The sequence below is a fragment of the Rhodofomes roseus genome (assembly GCF_022264815.1).
Source record: "Rhodofomes roseus strain CIRM-BRFM 1785 chromosome Unknown C8Q71scaffold_42, whole genome shotgun sequence".
NCBI lineage: Eukaryota > Fungi > Basidiomycota > Agaricomycetes > Polyporales > Fomitopsidaceae > Rhodofomes > Rhodofomes roseus.
Window position 1 is genome coordinate 120,302 of NW_025952998.1, and position 17,159 is coordinate 137,460.

A 17,159-nucleotide genomic window follows, 5' to 3' on the forward strand; every position below is an offset into this window, starting at 1 on the left:
CATCGCGGTGGCGAGCTTCATACATCGCGACGGCGGACTTGGAGAGGCGCTGGGGCCCGCTCTTGGACGAGGTGGCATGGGCGACGGAGGGTGAGGAGGTGGAGTATGCAGTTGGGCGTTGCTGGGTGAGGAAGCGACAGGCTGGGCGAGGCTGGAGAGGAAGTGTTCTGCCTGGTCGGTGTGGCGCCGTGCGCTGGAGAGGCTGAGAGTTCGCGGCGGAGGATGTCTGCGTCGCGGAGGGCATCGGAGAGGAACGCGGCGAGTTGTGCGGGGGACTGGCTGGCGATCAAAAAGCGGATGCAACTGGTCCAGTTGGAGACAAAAGCGGACAAAACATGCACTTACCGATGGCCCACTCACTCCTGCAGAACGTCCGACCTCAAAACTCCAGATATAGGGTAGGAAACCCGCGGATGGCTCAAAGCCGGGATGCGCAAGTTACGCCGGCTCATGCACGTCAATCCCGTGTAAGGTCGTAGCAAGCGCCACGCAGTTCGCAATGAGGAGAGGCTGGCCGCGAGGAACTCTAGTCTGCGAGGGCTGAGTACGGTGGAGGAACCTGAGGTGGAGGATGGTGGAGGAGGAGGAGGTACAGCCGGCAAGCAACTGCCACGTCCCGAGGCATGTGTCATGTGACGAACCACCGCCGGGGCCTGCCCCAATGCCGAATTAGGAAGGAACGGTCTAGCAGTACCATCCGCAGTTCCAGCGCTTCACTCTATACGCGCCGCCTGGTTCAGCCTGGCTCGTTGAGAGGCGCGCACCGCCGCCGATTGCGAAGCTCATAGTCGGGGAGCTACGTCGTACTAAGAAGCAACAACGCCCCCAGCGAGCTTTCAAGCAGTGTGCCAGCAATGATCCGGGCCTGGCGACGGTGGACCGTGGCATAGCAACGACACCACGTGATAACCGCAACGGCGTGGCCCGTGGCCTCATTGGGTCTCCCCGGCTCTGCCGCCATCTCCAGTAGACTCGTAGAGGCCATCTGGAGATCATATCTGAATCGCGAATCTGTGCCCGTGGCACCGCAAGGTCGCAGTGGTCCGCCGGAGTTCACCGAGGAGCACTTCCCTGTAAGGGAAGAGCTTACATAAGACCATCCCACTGATGCATCAGGGTATGTATAAGGGGTCGTCTGGTCCATACATCGCGCGATGTATGATGGACCATTTATGTATGACGATGTAGGGCGGCGCGCAGGCAATTTATGTATGAAGCTGTGAGCTTGGAGCAGCAGGTAGGTTACAGTATTTATGCATGAGCCATGGACTACAGTAGTAGAGGTTTATGTATCACTATGCCATTGGGAGGTGATTATCCGGAACAATGCCTTGTTGCGTGTTGTATGGAGAACCGCTGTCCAATGTGTCAGGTACCTCCGGATGGTCGAGGAAATCACGAAGCTTACCCTGCGCGTGACAAAGACGAAACATTATCTCTCCTTCGGGAACAAGACAGCCCGGCGAATGGTGTTCTCGCTGGCACTACGGAGACTCGCCGATTCAAGGAGCTCGGCCTACGTCCCGTGTATCCGCCCTTCTGGGTCGATCTTCCCCATTCGAATGTCTTCGAGTGGTTCACACCGGATCTATTGCATCAAATACACAAAGGCGTCTTCAAGGACCATGTGGTCAAATGGTGCACCGCGATCGTAGGAGAGGACGAGCTGGATGCGCGTTTCCGTGCGATGAGCAACGTCACAGGGCTTCGACACTTTGCGCACGGGATCTCAACCGTATCGCAGTGGACTGGGCACGAGCATAAGGAGATGGAGAGAGTGTTCCTTGGTGTTCTCATGGGCCGCGCAGACGCAGAGGTTGTCCGCGCGGTTCGTGCTGTTCTAGATTTCATCAATCTCGCCGCCCTCCACTCCCACACGACGGAAACACTCGCCTTGCTCCGACAGAGCCTTGACGACTTCCACGCGTACAAAAATGTATTCATCGAGCTCGGCGCGCGCACGCAGTCCCACTTCAATATCCCCAAGCTTCACGCGATCGAACACTACGCGACTATGATCCTCAAATTTGGCTCTGCGGATGGGTTCAATACTGAATCCCCTGAGCGCTTGCACATCGACTATGCAAAGGACGCTTACCGAGCCAGCAACCACAAGGACTACGTTGCGCAGATGGTAACTTGGCTTCGCCGCCAGGAGGCGGTCGATCGTTTTGCTCGGTATCTGACTTGGTGCCGCGATGGGTCGCCCTCAAGTCCTCAAGTCACTGGCGCGTTGGACGTTGCATCCGAACAATCACGAGCCGGTGATGAGCAGGGCGAAGATACAATTGAAGTGAGCGCGCCGGGAGACTCTTCGGCGACCGCGACCATTGCGACGCAGGCCCAAACACCACACTGTGTGGTGCCGCAAGGTACTCACCGTCAAGATAGCCATACCGCTACGTCAGCGGTGCCAGTGGTCCCTTCGGCGAGTAGTCCAGTCATGTACAAGCTCCCGAACACCCAGAGGAAGACGTCGCTGAAAGGCATTACAGCGGCGACCATCATGGAGGAGCATCACGCACCTCAATTCCTCGCCTCGCTCACAGCCTACCTGCGTCGCCAGGGCTCTTCCTTCACTCCACAACCCTTCGACGGCTTTACCTTGTATGCTCGCCTTGCGACGCGCCTTCCGCAGATCGACGTCACTGGCTCACGCGCCCTCAAGAACGTCGTCCGTGCCAGTCCTCCTGCACCGGCTCAAGGGCGCCAACTGGCAAAAGCTGCGCATCTGGACTTCGCGCTCGTGCGCACAGGAGAACCAAATGAGACGACGGCAGGAACACCATTGGAGGGTAAGTCTGAAGATTAGCATCTCTTGCGGACTGATTCGCTGACTGTCAGGCTCCGGGTAAACATGGCAGGTCTTCGCGTGGCGCATGTTCGAGCGATCTTCACGCTACCTCATCATTACAACGTGGAACCGTTGCATCCACTGGCCTATGTCGAGTGGATGACTCCCTTTCACCGCGTCGATCCTGACTCCGGTCAGTACATCCTTACGCCCTCGACTCGCCAGCAAAAACCATACGGCGAAGTGATCGAAATCGACCGGATAGTGCGTAATTGTCATCTCTGGCCAGCGTTTGGTAGGGCAGTTGACGGGCGTTGGAGTACGGATAACGTGTCAGAACTATGCACAAGGTTTTACTTCAACTCGTACTTCGATCCTCATACATTCTGCATGGTTCGATTGAAGTACTTTGGTTGTGTACGCTCATAGATAGGTCTCCGGCGCGATAGTGATGCATGTACTATTATCAGGTCAATGTAAAGCCTCTATTTTAGTATTTCCGTACTACCACGGTCCAAATGCTTCAATGACTGCCGTTTGTATACCATTCTTGTCAAGCATGACTCAATGTATGGAACGGACAGCGACCCATTCCTTGAATCGCACCAGGGCATCATCACGGTGTTCACCGGTACTATCCCAGCGGTGTTTGTACATGTAGCACCCATGTTACTACGGAGCACTACAGAACGTATGCATTGCTATACAGTGCTACAGTATCTCGCGTCTGCTATCCAGCCGTATGTAATAATGCGTGGCTACTGAGTCTTGGATAATAAGGCTGGTGCTACACCGTCCAAACGCACTTTCCAGATGCAGTGTCCGAGTCCGAAGGAGGAAGGCGCGAAGGGAGGTGACTCATCTGGTACGCCTAAGCCTGCTGCCCCCAAGTCCAAGCCCGTAAAGGGCAAGGATGGTTCCGCCAACACCGCCGCTACTGTTGCATCGCTCGACGAGGTCGCTGGCGCGTGGTCTGCGTATGTCTCCTCGCCCGTTGTCTCGGATGAAGATGAGCTCCCCGATTTGTTCGACATCGACACTCGCTCCGACATCACCGGGCTTACCGAAATATCGGACACGGATTCGATGCCGTCCCTGCAGACATTGTCGGTGTCGAGCGACTCTGGTTCCGTACGTGATGGCCTGCCTAGCCCCAATCCCATGCCTACTGCCACAACTGCTGCCGAAATTGAACGCTGGGTTGACAACATCATGGTCGTCACGGACGCTGGACCGGAACCTGTGACCGTCGCTGCGTGGAGGCAGGCTGTTGAGGAGGAGCGTCGTCAGTGGTTGGAGCTCGAGATGTTGGAGGATCCAGTTGATGAACCGGAGGATCCCGACGACTTGTATAGTACCGCCGCTCCTGCCAGTGCGCTCGTCGCCACCGAATCTACTGTCATTGACCTCTATGATTCCGGGGCAAGTCATCACATGTCACCTTATCGTGAAGACTTCCTCACCTTCCACGAGACGGCACCGCAGACACTGAACGCCGCGAACCAGCAGCAGTTTGAAGCCACCGGCACCGGTGACATGGTCATCTCCGTGCCAAATGACCCACTGCCCAACTCTCCGATCCGTTTAACGCGGGTGCTGTACACACCCGCACTCGGATTCAACCTCGTGTCGATAGGTCGCATCGACGACGCAGGGTACTCCACCACATTTGCCGGTGGGAAATGCATCGTCGCCGATAAGGATGGGCGCGCTGTAGGCGCCATCCCCAAGTCCCGAGGCCTCTACATGGTGACGCGTACACGTGCCGAAGGATCAGCCAACGCAGCTACGGGAATCGAGAAGCTCACCGTGATGGACCTACACCGCCGCCTGGGACACATCGCACCGCGTGCAATCCGTGAGCTCGTGTCGCGCGGACACATCGCCGGCATCAGTCTGGAGCCTTCCGACGAGCCGGAAGCGTGCGAGGTCTGCACACGCGCGAAGTTGACGCGCAAACCTGTTCCTGCCGTTCGTGAAGGTCAGCGAGCAGAAGAGATGGGTGAGGAGATGCACTCCGACCTGTGGGGCGCGGCGCGCGTTGCCACGATTGGTGGCCGGAAGTACTACATAAGCTTCACCGATGATGCGACACGTTGGACGTTGCTCTACTTGCTGCGGCTGAAGAGCGAATCGTTCGAAGCATTCAAGGCCTGCGAAGCCTGGCTGGAAAACCACCACAGCAAGCGCATCAGATTCTTGAATACTGATCGCGGCGGCGAGTACCTGAGCGACGAGTTTAAAGCTCACCTGGAGGCGCGCGGCATCGAGCACAAGCTCTCCGTGCACGACACGCATGAAGAGGCCGGTGTGTCGGAGCGGCTCAACCGCACGTTGATGGAGAAGACTCGCGCAATGTTGATCACGGCAGGACTCCCCGTGTTCCTCTGGGGCGAGGCCGTAATGCACGCCGTCTGGTTGAAGAACCGCACGTCAACCAAGGCACTCGATGGCAAGACGCCATTCGAGGCTGTCAACGGACACCCACCGCGCCTAACCGGTCTGCCGGTCTGGGGTACAGCGGTGTGGGTGCATGACGTGGCAACGGGCAAGGTTGGCGAGCGCGCAAAGGCGGCGCGCTGGGTCGGGTACGATCCCCAAAGCAAAGGGCACCGTGTGTATTGGCCTGACGGCCGGCGCATTACTGTCGAACGCAACGCATCAGGAAAAGCCCCTTTTCAGAATACGTCAAATTGCGGAGTATTGTATGGAATAATGAACTATTTCAACTATTCACCTGTTCGCAATATTATAGGGAATTAGCTACCCCCCCGAACTTTTGTACGAATTTCAGACAATATATTGAGAATGCGAGTGCATTACATGTACCTACCTCGATGTTATGTGCCACAGATTGAAGAATATAGTAAGTATGATTCATTATTGTTCATGTTGTTGGAAGCCTCACACAGACAGAATATTTCAGGAACATTAGATGAATTGTGAGGCAGTACTGTGAACTGTCTAGATGGAGCGAGTACATGTGATGGACAAACGAAGTACTACGAGCAAGCCTTGATTAATTCTATGTCCCAGTGTCCGTGACAAAGAACATGTATGTAAGCTGGAAGTCCCATAGAGAACACGTAACATGCACGACAGAACTTGAAGCTTGAATACAAGGTAAGAGACAAAGTCAAGTTTCAAACTATGTTCCATGGCTCAGAGGCCCGCCGCAGATGCGAGTAGGGTGAAGCTCGGCGTGCCGAGCCCCGTAACCTGCGAGAGCCATTATCGTCATCGTCAGAACCCCACAACGCACACGACACAGTACAACACTTACAGGATCCCATCCCTGCGCGGCGTAGAACCTAGTCGTACCCCCGCTGCACGCGAGGTTGTTCCCGCCCACGACATCATTCAGAGCGCCCATACCCGCCGCGGTGCTACACAGCCACAGGTTCAAGAACCCGAGTACGCTCTTGCCCGCGCCGAGCAGCTGGTCATTCAGCCGCGCGACGATTGCCGCGAACATCGGCGTAGAGCAGCTCGTCCCGCTCACGATGAACAACACCGCGCTGGACTTGATGTCGTACCGCGTGCCGTACGCCGATACGTCCGGGTACGCGCGGCCGGTCGCGTTCAAGAGCCTGCTCGAGTTCGACCCAGGCGCGCTGAGGTACGAGACGACGGCGGCGGACTAGTAGGCGGTCTGTACGAAGCACTGGTTCGAGGAGCCGCCTCCGGAGAAGCTCGCTCCGATCTCTGTGGGCTGCTCGGTCGTCGCGCCGACGGTGGTCACATTAGAAGAGGTCAGAGAAGGACGAAGCAGGCTGGGGCGCACGTACTAGGGACAGCTCGTAGGGAAGACAGGCACGAACTCCGTGCAGCAAATTGCTGGATGCCTGGTTGCCGGACACACCACCGTTGGCAGAAGCGTAGAGGAGGGAGACGCCCCGCGCACCCAGGTGGTGAGTTAGGCAGTGAGGAAGGCCAAGAGAGGGAATACACGTACATTTCATGCAGCATCTCAGCCGCGCTAGCCCTCTCTACTTTACATCCGCCGCGTCCTTCGTGAGCACACTGGCGACGCTTTTGCAGCGTCGCTGGTGCTGTTATGTACTGCTGACTCGTTGGGTTGGACGCGCGTTGACGTCTCGAACATGCCGCGGCGTACCTGTACCTCTGACAGGCCCATGGTAGGCCTGTCTCTTCATGTAATGGCCGCCTTTCATGATCTTGAGGCGCGGACGAGTGGCGGACGAGCGGCACAGAGCAAGGGCGTGGAGGAGGGAGTGAAGGGAGGGTCAGCACTTGCGCGCTGGCAGGACGGACGCAAGCGCTGTCGGACTTGCCTTATGCGGCCTGCATCGGAAGATCCCGAAGTGGGCGTTTAGGACTTGCTCTGCGCGCGACTCTCGCGTCGATCCTCCCTCCACCTCAGTCCTCAATCCGTGCACCGCCTTCACCGTCCCAGCAGCATCCCGCGGCCGCGCCACGTCCCAAATTGGACGCCCGCCGCATTCATCAATCTCCCCGCCACCGCCACCGCTGCCAGCGCGTCGCATCCGCGGTGCTGTCGACGGCGAGGCAGCGCGACCTCGCTGCTTCCCAGCCTTCGCGGATGCGACAGAGGAACGTCGCTGTTCCCGCGCTCAACGCGAAGAACGAGCAGCTGGCGACGCGACGCGCAAGAAACCGGCGCGAGACTGCGCCGCCCACCTGCTACAACAGCCCTGCGCGCTCGCGTCTCAAACGCGAGCAATGCAGCGCAAATGGCATCCGGCCGGCCGGCTGGAGGTACTGCCAGCGACGCCACAAGAGCGTTGCCGGGTACTCTCCGATGGATGGGGCAAGAGAGGAGAGGATGCGCGCGGCAGAGCTTGCGCACATAAGGTACGTTAGCACGCTCACTCACACTCCCTCCCGCTCACTACCACCTCTCAAAGGCATCCGAGGATGCGGAGCAGACGTCCGGTCAAGCGATTGAACTGCTGCACAGGCGACACGCACGGCGACCGCGAGCGGGCGGGGCAAATGCCCCGCACGCAACGACGGCTGACGAACAGATGCCACGCGCGCAAGGTCGAGCGCAAGCGAACGGCGGCAGGTATGGTTGGGGGCGAGGTCGAGAGAGGGCTGCCGGCGGTGAGCAGATGCCGCAGGTGAGTAACACTTCCTGCGATTACACCGTCCTCATCCTGCGCGTTCGCGTGTATCCCCGCCCACCTCCGTGTGTCCCAGCTGCTCGCCCAGCCTGCTCACGCCAGCGTACGTACCCATCCACCCACCACCATGATCGCTCGTTGCACGACCATTCACCTGCCCTCCCGCACGACCATGATTGCTCGCCCCACATGATCACCCCTTGCCCGCATGATCGCCCCTTGCGCGCGTGGTAGCTCGTCGCCCACCTGCATGCATGATCGCATGCACACACGATCGCCCGCCGCACCCGCGTACTCGCACGTTCGCAAACCCATCCCCCACCTCCTTGCCCGCCCGACCCTTCACCGGTACCCGCACCCGTCGACACGCACGGCGACGAGACACAACCAATGAACTGCGCGCACACGAGGAAAGAACGGGCGAGGGCAACTTGTGAAGGGCAGTGGGCGAGAATGAGCCTGCGGCAGCGGGCAGGGCCAGTGCACGGCAAGACTAGGCGGGCGCGAGGGTGAGTGAGCGGGGAGGAAGGCTGGACAGTAGGGATGGGCGAGCGGTGAGGGGGGCCAGCGACCGGCGGGCACAGACGCAGTCGTGCCGCATTCGCAGAGCCACGCAGGATGTCCCTTATCCCGCGGCCCTGCGCCTTTGGTGGAGGAAACTAGATTAGTCTGCGCTGTCGAAGTACAAACGACTATGATACTCATGTAATGTACACCGATTCGTAGAATTGATACAATTTTATCAATGTTTTTGGCCCATATCGCTTGTTCGACACCAAGACAGATATTACTATATCATGTACAGCCCCTCAATGGCATTCTCAGTAATCCCTCGCTCATTCTAACAATACTGGGCAATGTATTGATTGTTAGCTATGTTCCGTAGAATGTGTCTACGTTATCTTTGTTCTGTGCAATATTCATAACTTCTCACGAATTTCCAAAAGGGGGTTTTCCCGATGACATCCGCTTTGGCGAAGCGGATGCCCCTCCTATCATCGAGGATGTCGCGCTTGAGGGGGAGCGGGAGCCTGGAGACAAGCCCGAATCCGACGCTGATGACGTGTCCGGCGACGAGGAGCCGCCAGTCGCAACCGAGCCATCCACACCACCTTCCGCCCCGAAACAACTCGAGACGCCGCCAGCGCCGCGGCCGTCGCGCGTGCGAAAGCCATCGCAGAAAGTCAGTGAGATACTCGACGGAAAGAGTGTGGACAACGTACCGCGTGGTGTCCAGCTCCCCACGGAAGACCCTCATGCTCAGGCCCTTGTAGCCGAGCTCGTCGAAGAGCTGGGCGGTGCTGCTATGGCTACGCACGTCGCCGAGGCTGAGGGCTTGGACCCGCAGTCAGTCGCTGAGGTGGCGAAGAGGCCGGAGAGGGAGCGATGGTGGGAGGCAATGCGTGAAGAGATGAACGCCCTCGCAGCGCACGGCACTTGGCGTCTTGAACGGCCGCCGCCGGGCGCGAACGTTGTGAGCTGCCGATGGGTATTCCATGCGAAGAAGGACGCTGTCGGAAGCGTGTACCGCTATCGTGCACGACTCGTGGCTCGCGGCTTCTCACAAGTGCCCGGAGTGGACTTCTTCGACACCTACGCACCTGTCGCTCGTATGGCATCCATTCGCACCCTGTTGGCGTTCGCTGCGCGCCACGACCTCGATGTCCACCAAGTGGACATCAAGAGTGCTTACCTGAATGGGGAATTCGAAGAAGAAGAAGTCATCTACATGTCACTTCCGCCGATGCCGCCGGGCATGAAACTCACCGAGGACAAGACCCTGGCCCTCCGCCTGCTGCGCCCGCTGTACGGCCTACGGCAGAGCGCGCGGAGCTGGCACAGGAAGCTGCGAAGCGTCTTGAAGGACCGCCTCCGCATGTCACCGTGTGACGTCGATCAGGCCGTCTTCTATCGCTCAGAGCGTGGCAAGCTCATTGCGATGGGCGTGCACGTCGACGACCTGACAATCGTCGCGTCAGCTGGGCTAATGGACGAGGTAAAAACGAACCTGCGGAAGGATTTTGAAATCACGGATGAAGGTGAGATCCATTGGATCCTAGGCTTCGCAGTCGAGCGTGACCGCGAAGCGCGCACCCTGTCACTATCCCAGGTCAGCTACATCGAGTCAATCCTCCGCCGGTACAACCTCGAGGACGCGCGGCCTGTCTCTTCGCCGATGGACCCGCACGCATCGGGAAAACCCCCTTTTGGAAATTCGTGAGAAGTTATGAATATTGCACAGAACAAAGATAACGTAGACACATTCTACGGAACATAGCTAACAATCAATACATTGCCCAGTATTGTTAGAATGAGCGAGGGATTACTGAGAATGCCATTGAGGGGCTGTACATGATATAGTAATATCTGTCTTGGTGTCGAACAAGCGATATGGGCCAAAAACATTGATAAAATTGTATCAATTCTACGAATCGGTGTACATTACATGAGTATCATAGTCGTTTGTACTTCGACAGCGCAGACTAATCTAGTTTCCTCCACCAAAGGCGCAGGGCCGCGGGATAAGGGACATCCTGCGTGGCTCTGCGAATGCGGCACGACTGCGTCTGTGCCCGCCGGTCGCTGGCCCCCCTCACCGCTCGCCCATCCCTACTGTCCAGCCTTCCTCCCCGCTCACTCACCCTCGCGCCCGCCTAGTCTTGCCGTGCACTGGCCCTGCCCGCTGCCGCAGGCTCATTCTCGCCCACTGCCCTTCACAAGTTGCCCTCGCCCGTTCTTTCCTCGTGTGCGCGCAGTTCATTGGTTGTGTCTCGTCGCCGTGCGTGTCGACGGGTGCGGGTACCGGTGAAGGGTCGGGCGGGCAAGGAGGTGGGGGATGGGTTTGCGAACGTGCGAGTACGCGGGTGCGGCGGGCGATCGTGTGTGCATGCGATCATGCATGCAGGTGGGCGACGAGCTACCACGCGCGCAAGGGGCGATCATGCGGGCAAGGGGTGATCATGTGGGGCGAGCAATCATGGTCGTGCGGGAGGGCAGGTGAATGGTCGTGCAACGAGCGATCATGGTGGTGGGTGGATGGGTACGTACGCTGGCGTGAGCAGGCTGGGCGAGCAGCTGGGACACACGGAGGTGGGCGGGGATACACGCGAACGCGCAGGATGAGGACGGTGTAATCGCAGGAAGTGTTACTCACCTGCGGCATCTGCTCACCGCCGGCAGCCCTCTCTCGACCTCGCCCCCAACCATACCTGCCGCCGTTCGCTTGCGCTCGACCTTGCGCGCGTGGCATCTGTTCGTCAGCCGTCGTTGCGTGCGGGGCATTTGCCCCGCCCGCTCGCGGTCGCCGTGCGTGTCGCCTGTGCAGCAGTTCAATCGCTTGACCGGACGTCTGCTCCGCATCCTCGGATGCCTTTGAGAGGTGGTAGTGAGCGGGAGGGAGTGTGAGTGAGCGTGCTAACGTACCTTATGTGCGCAAGCTCTGCCGCGCGCATCCTCTCCTCTCTTGCCCCATCCATCGGAGAGTACCCGGCAACGCTCTTGTGGCGTCGCTGGCAGTACCTCCAGCCGGCCGGCCGGATGCCATTTGCGCTGCATTGCTCGCGTTTGAGACGCGAGCGCGCAGGGCTGTTGTAGCAGGTGGGCGGCGCAGTCTCGCGCCGGTTTCTTGCGCGTCGCGTCGCCAGCTGCTCGTTCTTCGCGTTGAGCGCGGGAACAGCGACGTTCCTCTGTCGCATCCGCGAAGGCTGGGAAGCAGCGAGGTCGCGCTGCCTCGCCGTCGACAGCACCGCGGATGCGACGCGCTGGCAGCGGTGGCGGTGGCGGGGAGATTGATGAATGCGGCGGGCGTCCAATTTGGGACGTGGCGCGGCCGCGGGATGCTGCTGGGACGGTGAAGGCGGTGCACGGATTGAGGACTGAGGTGGAGGGAGGATCGACGCGAGAGTCGCGCGCAGAGCAAGTCCTAAACGCCCACTTCGGGATCTTCCGATGCAGGCCGCATAAGGCAAGTCCGACAGCGCTTGCGTCCGTCCTGCCAGCGCGCAAGTGCTGACCCTCCCTTCACTCCCTCCTCCACGCCCTTGCTCTGTGCCGCTCGTCCGCCACTCGTCCGCGCCTCAAGATCATGAAAGGCGGCCATTACATGAAGAGACAGGCCTACCATGGGCCTGTCAGAGGTACAGGTACGCCGCGGCATGTTCGAGACGTCAACGCGCGTCCAACCCAACGAGTCAGCAGTACATAACAGCACCAGCGACGCTGCAAAAGCGTCGCCAGTGTGCTCACGAAGGACGCGGCGGATGTAAAGTAGAGAGGGCTAGCGCGGCTGAGATGCTGCATGAAATGTACGTGTATTCCCTCTCTTGGCCTTCCTCACTGCCTAACTCACCACCTGGGTGCGCGGGGCGTCTCCCTCCTCTACGCTTCTGCCAACGGTGGTGTGTCCGGCAACCAGGCATCCAGCAATTTGCTGCACGGAGTTCGTGCCTGTCTTCCCTACGAGCTGTCCCTAGTACGTGCGCCCCAGCCTGCTTCGTCCTTCTCTGACCTCTTCTAATGTGACCACCGTCGGCGCGACGACCGAGCAGCCCACAGAGATCGGAGCGAGCTTCTCCGGAGGCGGCTCCTCGAACCAGTGCTTCGTACAGACCGCCTACTAGTCCGCCGCCGTCGTCTCGTACCTCAGCGCGCCTGGGTCGAACTCGAGCAGGCTCTTGAACGCGACCGGCCGCGCGTACCCGGACGTATCGGCGTACGGCACGCGGTACGACATCAAGTCCAGCGCGGTGTTGTTCATCGTGAGCGGGACGAGCTGCTCTACGCCGATGTTCGCGGCAATCGTCGCGCGGCTGAATGACCAGCTGCTCGGCGCGGGCAAGAGCGTACTCGGGTTCTTGAACCTGTGGCTGTGTAGCACCGCGGCGGGTATGGGCGCTCTGAATGATGTCGTGGGCGGGAACAACCTCGCGTGCAGCGGGGGTACGACTAGGTTCTACGCCGCGCAGGGATGGGATCCTGTAAGTGTTGTACTGTGTCGTGTGCGTTGTGGGGTTCTGACGATGACGATAATGGCTCTCGCAGGTTACGGGGCTCGGCACGCCGAGCTTCACCCTACTCGCATCTGCGGCGGGCCTCTGAGCCATGGAACATAGTTTGAAACTTGACTTTGTCTCTTACCTTGTATTCAAGCTTCAAGTTCTGTCGTGCATGTTACGTGTTCTCTATGGGACTTCCAGCTTACATACATGTTCTTTGTCACGGACACTGGGACATAGAATTAATCAAGGCTTGCTCGTAGTACTTCGTTTGTCCATCACATGTACTCGCTCCATCTAGACAGTTCACAGTACTGCCTCACAATTCATCTAATGTTCCTGAAATATTCTGTCTGTGTGAGGCTTCCAACAACATGAACAATAATGAATCATACTTACTATATTCTTCAATCTGTGGCACATAACATCGAGGTAGGTACATGTAATGCACTCGCATTCTCAATATATTGTCTGAAATTCGTACAAAAGTTCGGGGGGGTAGCTAATTCCCTATAATATTGCGAACAGGTGAATAGTTGAAATAGTTCATTATTCCATACAATACTCCGCAATTTGACGTATTCTGAAAAGGGGCTTTTCCTGATGCGTCCAGCTTACCGCCGCGCAATCACCGCAGACAGCCGCCGAGTCCGCGGAGATGCACAGCATCCCGTACCGCGAAGCTGTCGGTTCACTCATGTATGCCTCGCTGGGGACTCGCCCCGACATTACCTACGCTGTGGCTATCCTTGCGCGTTTCTCGCAGAACCCTGGTCGCGCTCACTGGGAAGCCGTGAAGCGTGTTTTCCGGTACCTCGCAGGCACGAAGACGCTGAAACTCACCTACGGCGCAACATCGCTCGACCTAGTTGGCTACTCCGACGCGGATGGTTCCACGCACGAAGATCGCAAGGCGATCTCAGGCTACGCGTTCCTCATTGACGGAGGCGCGGTCTCTTGGGCGTCGAAGCGGCAGGAGCTCATCTCGCTGTCGACGACCGAATCTGAGTACGTTGCTATTACTCACGCGTCGAAGGAGGCCCTCTGGCTTCGCTCGCTCATTGGACAGATCTTCGGCCCCTTCACCTCGCCTATACCCCTTAATTCCGACAATCTGTCTGCTATCTCGCTCACGCAGGACCACCAGTACCACGCGCGTACCAAACACATCGACATTAGGTTCCACTTCATTCGCTGGATCATCCAGGACAAGAAGATGCAACTGGTCCATTGCCCCACGGACGAGATGGTTGCCGACGTGCTCACCAAGGCTCTTCCGAGCCCGAAGGTCAAGCACTTCGCCGTTGCGCTCGGACTCCTGTAGGATCGAGGGGGAGTGTTGGAGCAAACGACCGTACGTCGTCCTCGCCGGCTCTCCGGCTTTGCTATACCCGCCGTTCATCCGCCATGTTACTTACTCCTTACACTCATTTACTTAACGCGCTGATGCGCTGTTCCGTTCGCTCCGTCCCGCCGTGCCCGCCGTCCGTACCCGAACGTTCATTACTATATATGAACATCGATCGTGCCTCTCGTTCCTTGTACCTATTTGTCCGCTCGCTCACTTATACCTGTGCCCTCGCGTCCGTCGCCCTCAGTCTTGCTTGCTACGAGCACGAGAACTGAGGGTGAGTTGATCTTCTGTCTATCCCTCCCGTACACAGTGTAGCGCTCGCGATCCTTAAGAGGAAGTCGGTGGCGATACGAGAGGGAGGAGCGCGCAACGGGCCGGACAGGTTATAAGACTGAATTGGTCTCCGAAGATACGCTAAGGATCGTAGCGTAAAATGCCCGTCTTTTATACTACTCAAGAGAGTAAATTTTCGTCCATACGGAGATCACGAGGAAGCTTCGTAAGGTAAGTCAATGTTCTGGAATCGCAAAGAACGAACGAGTGAGGGAGATGGATTAAGGTAGAGCGAATTAGGAAGGTGGTACCAAATCGGGAAGTAAGTGGCGGTCCTCCGGAACCGGACCGCTACATTCGCCCTCCAGCACCTAGCTATAGGTGCTCACTGCGCCTTCTCCTTGCCTTTCGCGGAAGAGGCTCTGGTCTGCCTCACCGCGCTGTTCTCCTCGGTCTGCGTCGTGTCGTTTTCGTCGTCACTGAAGTCGATGAGCTTCGGGTTCAACGCATCCTCCATCTCCACGTCCTGGACGACTGTCACGGGAGCGGCCACCTCAACAGGAGAAGAAGTTGACGCGGCGGTGGCTGGAACGTTGGGGACGGGGACGGTGGTAGCGGGAGCTACTGCAGATGTGGTGGTAGAAGGTATGTCCTTCTTTTTGGTGATACGCCCGTCCTTGACTACCTTCCGTCCGGCGGCGGGTCCTCCCGCACCAAAGAGCGGACGCTGCTGCTGCGAGTCGCCACCTGTGCCGAAGAGCTCGCGCTGGAAGCGCGCACGCGCACGATCAGCCTTCTTGGCGTCGATGAAGCCGCGGCGGCGCATGTCGGACTCGGCGTTCGACTCTAGAAGATGCTGATAGATCTTCTTTGACCTAGATCCCTCGGACACACCATCGCCGGGCTGCTGAGCAGCCTGCTGCTTGCCCTCGGAGGGCTGGCTCGGAACACCACGGTTCTCCTGACGAGGAGCGAAGTCGTCGATGGGAATGGGCTGTCCGCGGATGTCGATGCGACCAGTAGCAGGGTCATAGCGGCTGAACTGGTAAGTGCACTCAGTGTCGCGACTCCACATGCGAGCGAAGGCGTCGTAGCCACCGGGTACGGTCAGGCCGCGAACGTTGTCTTCCCCGTCGGAGGCGTAGATCCGGAGCCGCTGGTCGAAGCTGGCTATAGCTCGGAGCTGGACGACACTGTAGAAGTACTCGACGTCGGTGTTGCCATCGCGCAGGAGGCCGTCGAGCCGGTTGGAGGTGCGTCGGAAGCAAGCGTGCTGACGATTGTCACCCATAGCAATGTTCTTGAAGAGGTCGGCGAGATAAGCGTAGAAGGAGGAGTGTTCTGGAGCAGCAAGTGGAGAGTCGGAGGAAACGGGAGGAGAGGAACTAGAAAGAGAGTGGGGTCGCAACGAACTGTGAGTCTTGCGATGCCTACGACGGCGGCTCCGCCGTCTCCTTATGTGCATAGTCGTAGCCCCTGTAGGCCCTAAAAATCCAACATAAATTTGTGGATCTGCCGGGGGCTCTCCGTTCCCGATCGAGAGCTGCGTAATATCCGCGTAGCCTAAGAGTTCAAGATACTCGGTGAGTGCTCCTAAATGTCGGATGGCCGAATAAGGAACCCAAGTCCGGTCGCCGGACTTCCACTCGGCCTCGAACAGCGCGCCCTCCCGCTCGCCGGTATGAGAGACAATGCGGGCGATGGCCCATTCATTATCCCTGTCCTCGAGCTCGGCGATCTGACTGTCCAGCCTTCCGGGGAACAGTCGGTCGTCGTTTGGCTCGTGTATACGAAGTAACGACGAGTGAAAGATATCGTGTACGCCGCGCCGTTTGAGATTACGAGACAGATCAACCTTGTAAGAGTTGTTCTTATAATCCTCTAATATCTTGTAGGGTCCTATGTACTTCAGCGCCAGTTTGCGTGCAAGACCACGAGGTAGGGAGATGTTCTTAGTGGACAGGTAGACCAAATCTCCCGTCACAAATGGTGCGGGTCGACGACGCCTGTTAGCATCCCGAGTCTGTTTCACCCGAGCAGCAATGATACTGTCGTGAGCTGCCATAATTGCATATTTCACTTTCTGAGCATAAACTCGGACTGATGGATATTCATCCTTGCCTGCATCTTCCCAGATCATAGATCTGGGCATACGTCCTGAGTTGAGAAAGAACGGAGCGTACCCAGTACTCTCCGAACGTGCCAAGTTCAACGCGAATTCTATACCAGGTAAGCGAGTGACCCAATCCTTTTGACTGGGAGAGACGCATTGTCGTAACATCTGCGTAATGGTGCGATTGGCCCGTTCCGTAGATCCATCTGACTGTGGATGGTACGCGCTCGATAGATGTAGTTCTACTCCAACCAGCTTGTGAAGGTGGGTCCAGAATTGACTGGTGAACAATACATCACGGTCGCTGATAATAGCTTTAGGCATGCCATGAAGCTTGTATACTTCGGCGAAGATAAGCTCAGCCACTTGTTTGGCCGTATAATTCGTACGACTAGGAACTAAGTGGACCATTCCGGTGAGCAAATCGATAATCGTAGTGATTGCATCGTACGTTGCGTCCCTGTCCTTCGATTCAGGCAGTGGTCCTACGAAGTCAATTCCTATCGCTTCCCAAGGCGCGCTT

General features: G+C 57.9%; 3 protein-coding genes across 3 annotated transcripts; 2 read left to right on the forward strand and 1 right to left on the reverse strand.

The window, feature by feature from the left end:
- Positions 1-1,312: 1,312 nt before the first annotated feature.
- On the forward strand, positions 1,313-3,181 carry C8Q71DRAFT_693096 (uncharacterized protein; the record flags this gene model as incomplete). The annotated part of the gene is made up of 3 exons (XM_047919886.1): positions 1,313-2,264; positions 2,409-2,799; positions 2,845-3,181. Coding segments are annotated over 3 exons (1,680 nt in total), but the record flags the coding sequence as incomplete, so codon positions are not given.
- A 2,648-nt stretch (positions 3,182-5,829) lies between these two features.
- C8Q71DRAFT_791512 (uncharacterized protein) lies at positions 5,830-6,742 on the reverse strand. Its single transcript, XM_047925367.1, has 2 exons — positions 6,078-6,742; positions 5,830-6,013 (listed from the first exon to the last, which is right to left on the reverse strand). Exons 1-2 carry the CDS (start codon positions 6,267-6,269, stop codon positions 5,957-5,959), a joined length of 249 nt encoding a protein of 82 aa, XP_047772685.1. The 5' UTR covers positions 6,270-6,742; the 3' UTR covers positions 5,830-5,956.
- A 5,471-nt stretch (positions 6,743-12,213) lies between these two features.
- On the forward strand, positions 12,214-13,126 carry C8Q71DRAFT_791545 (uncharacterized protein). The gene is made up of 2 exons (XM_047925368.1): positions 12,214-12,878; positions 12,943-13,126. Exons 1-2 carry the CDS (start codon positions 12,687-12,689, stop codon positions 12,997-12,999), a joined length of 249 nt encoding a protein of 82 aa, XP_047772686.1. The 5' UTR covers positions 12,214-12,686; the 3' UTR covers positions 13,000-13,126.
- Positions 13,127-17,159: the final 4,033 nt, after the last annotated feature.

Coding starts and splice junctions, on each gene's coding strand:
- C8Q71DRAFT_791512 (XM_047925367.1), bottom strand. CDS start 6,269: ATGTTCGCGGCAATCGTCGCGCGGCTGAATGACCAGCTGCTCGGCGCG. Junction 6,014..6,077: donor CCGCGCAGGGATGGGATCCT/GTAAGTGTTGTA, acceptor TGGCTCTCGCAG/GTTACGGGGCTCGGCACGCC.
- C8Q71DRAFT_791545 (XM_047925368.1), top strand. CDS start 12,687: ATGTTCGCGGCAATCGTCGCGCGGCTGAATGACCAGCTGCTCGGCGCG. Junction 12,879..12,942: donor CCGCGCAGGGATGGGATCCT/GTAAGTGTTGTA, acceptor TGGCTCTCGCAG/GTTACGGGGCTCGGCACGCC.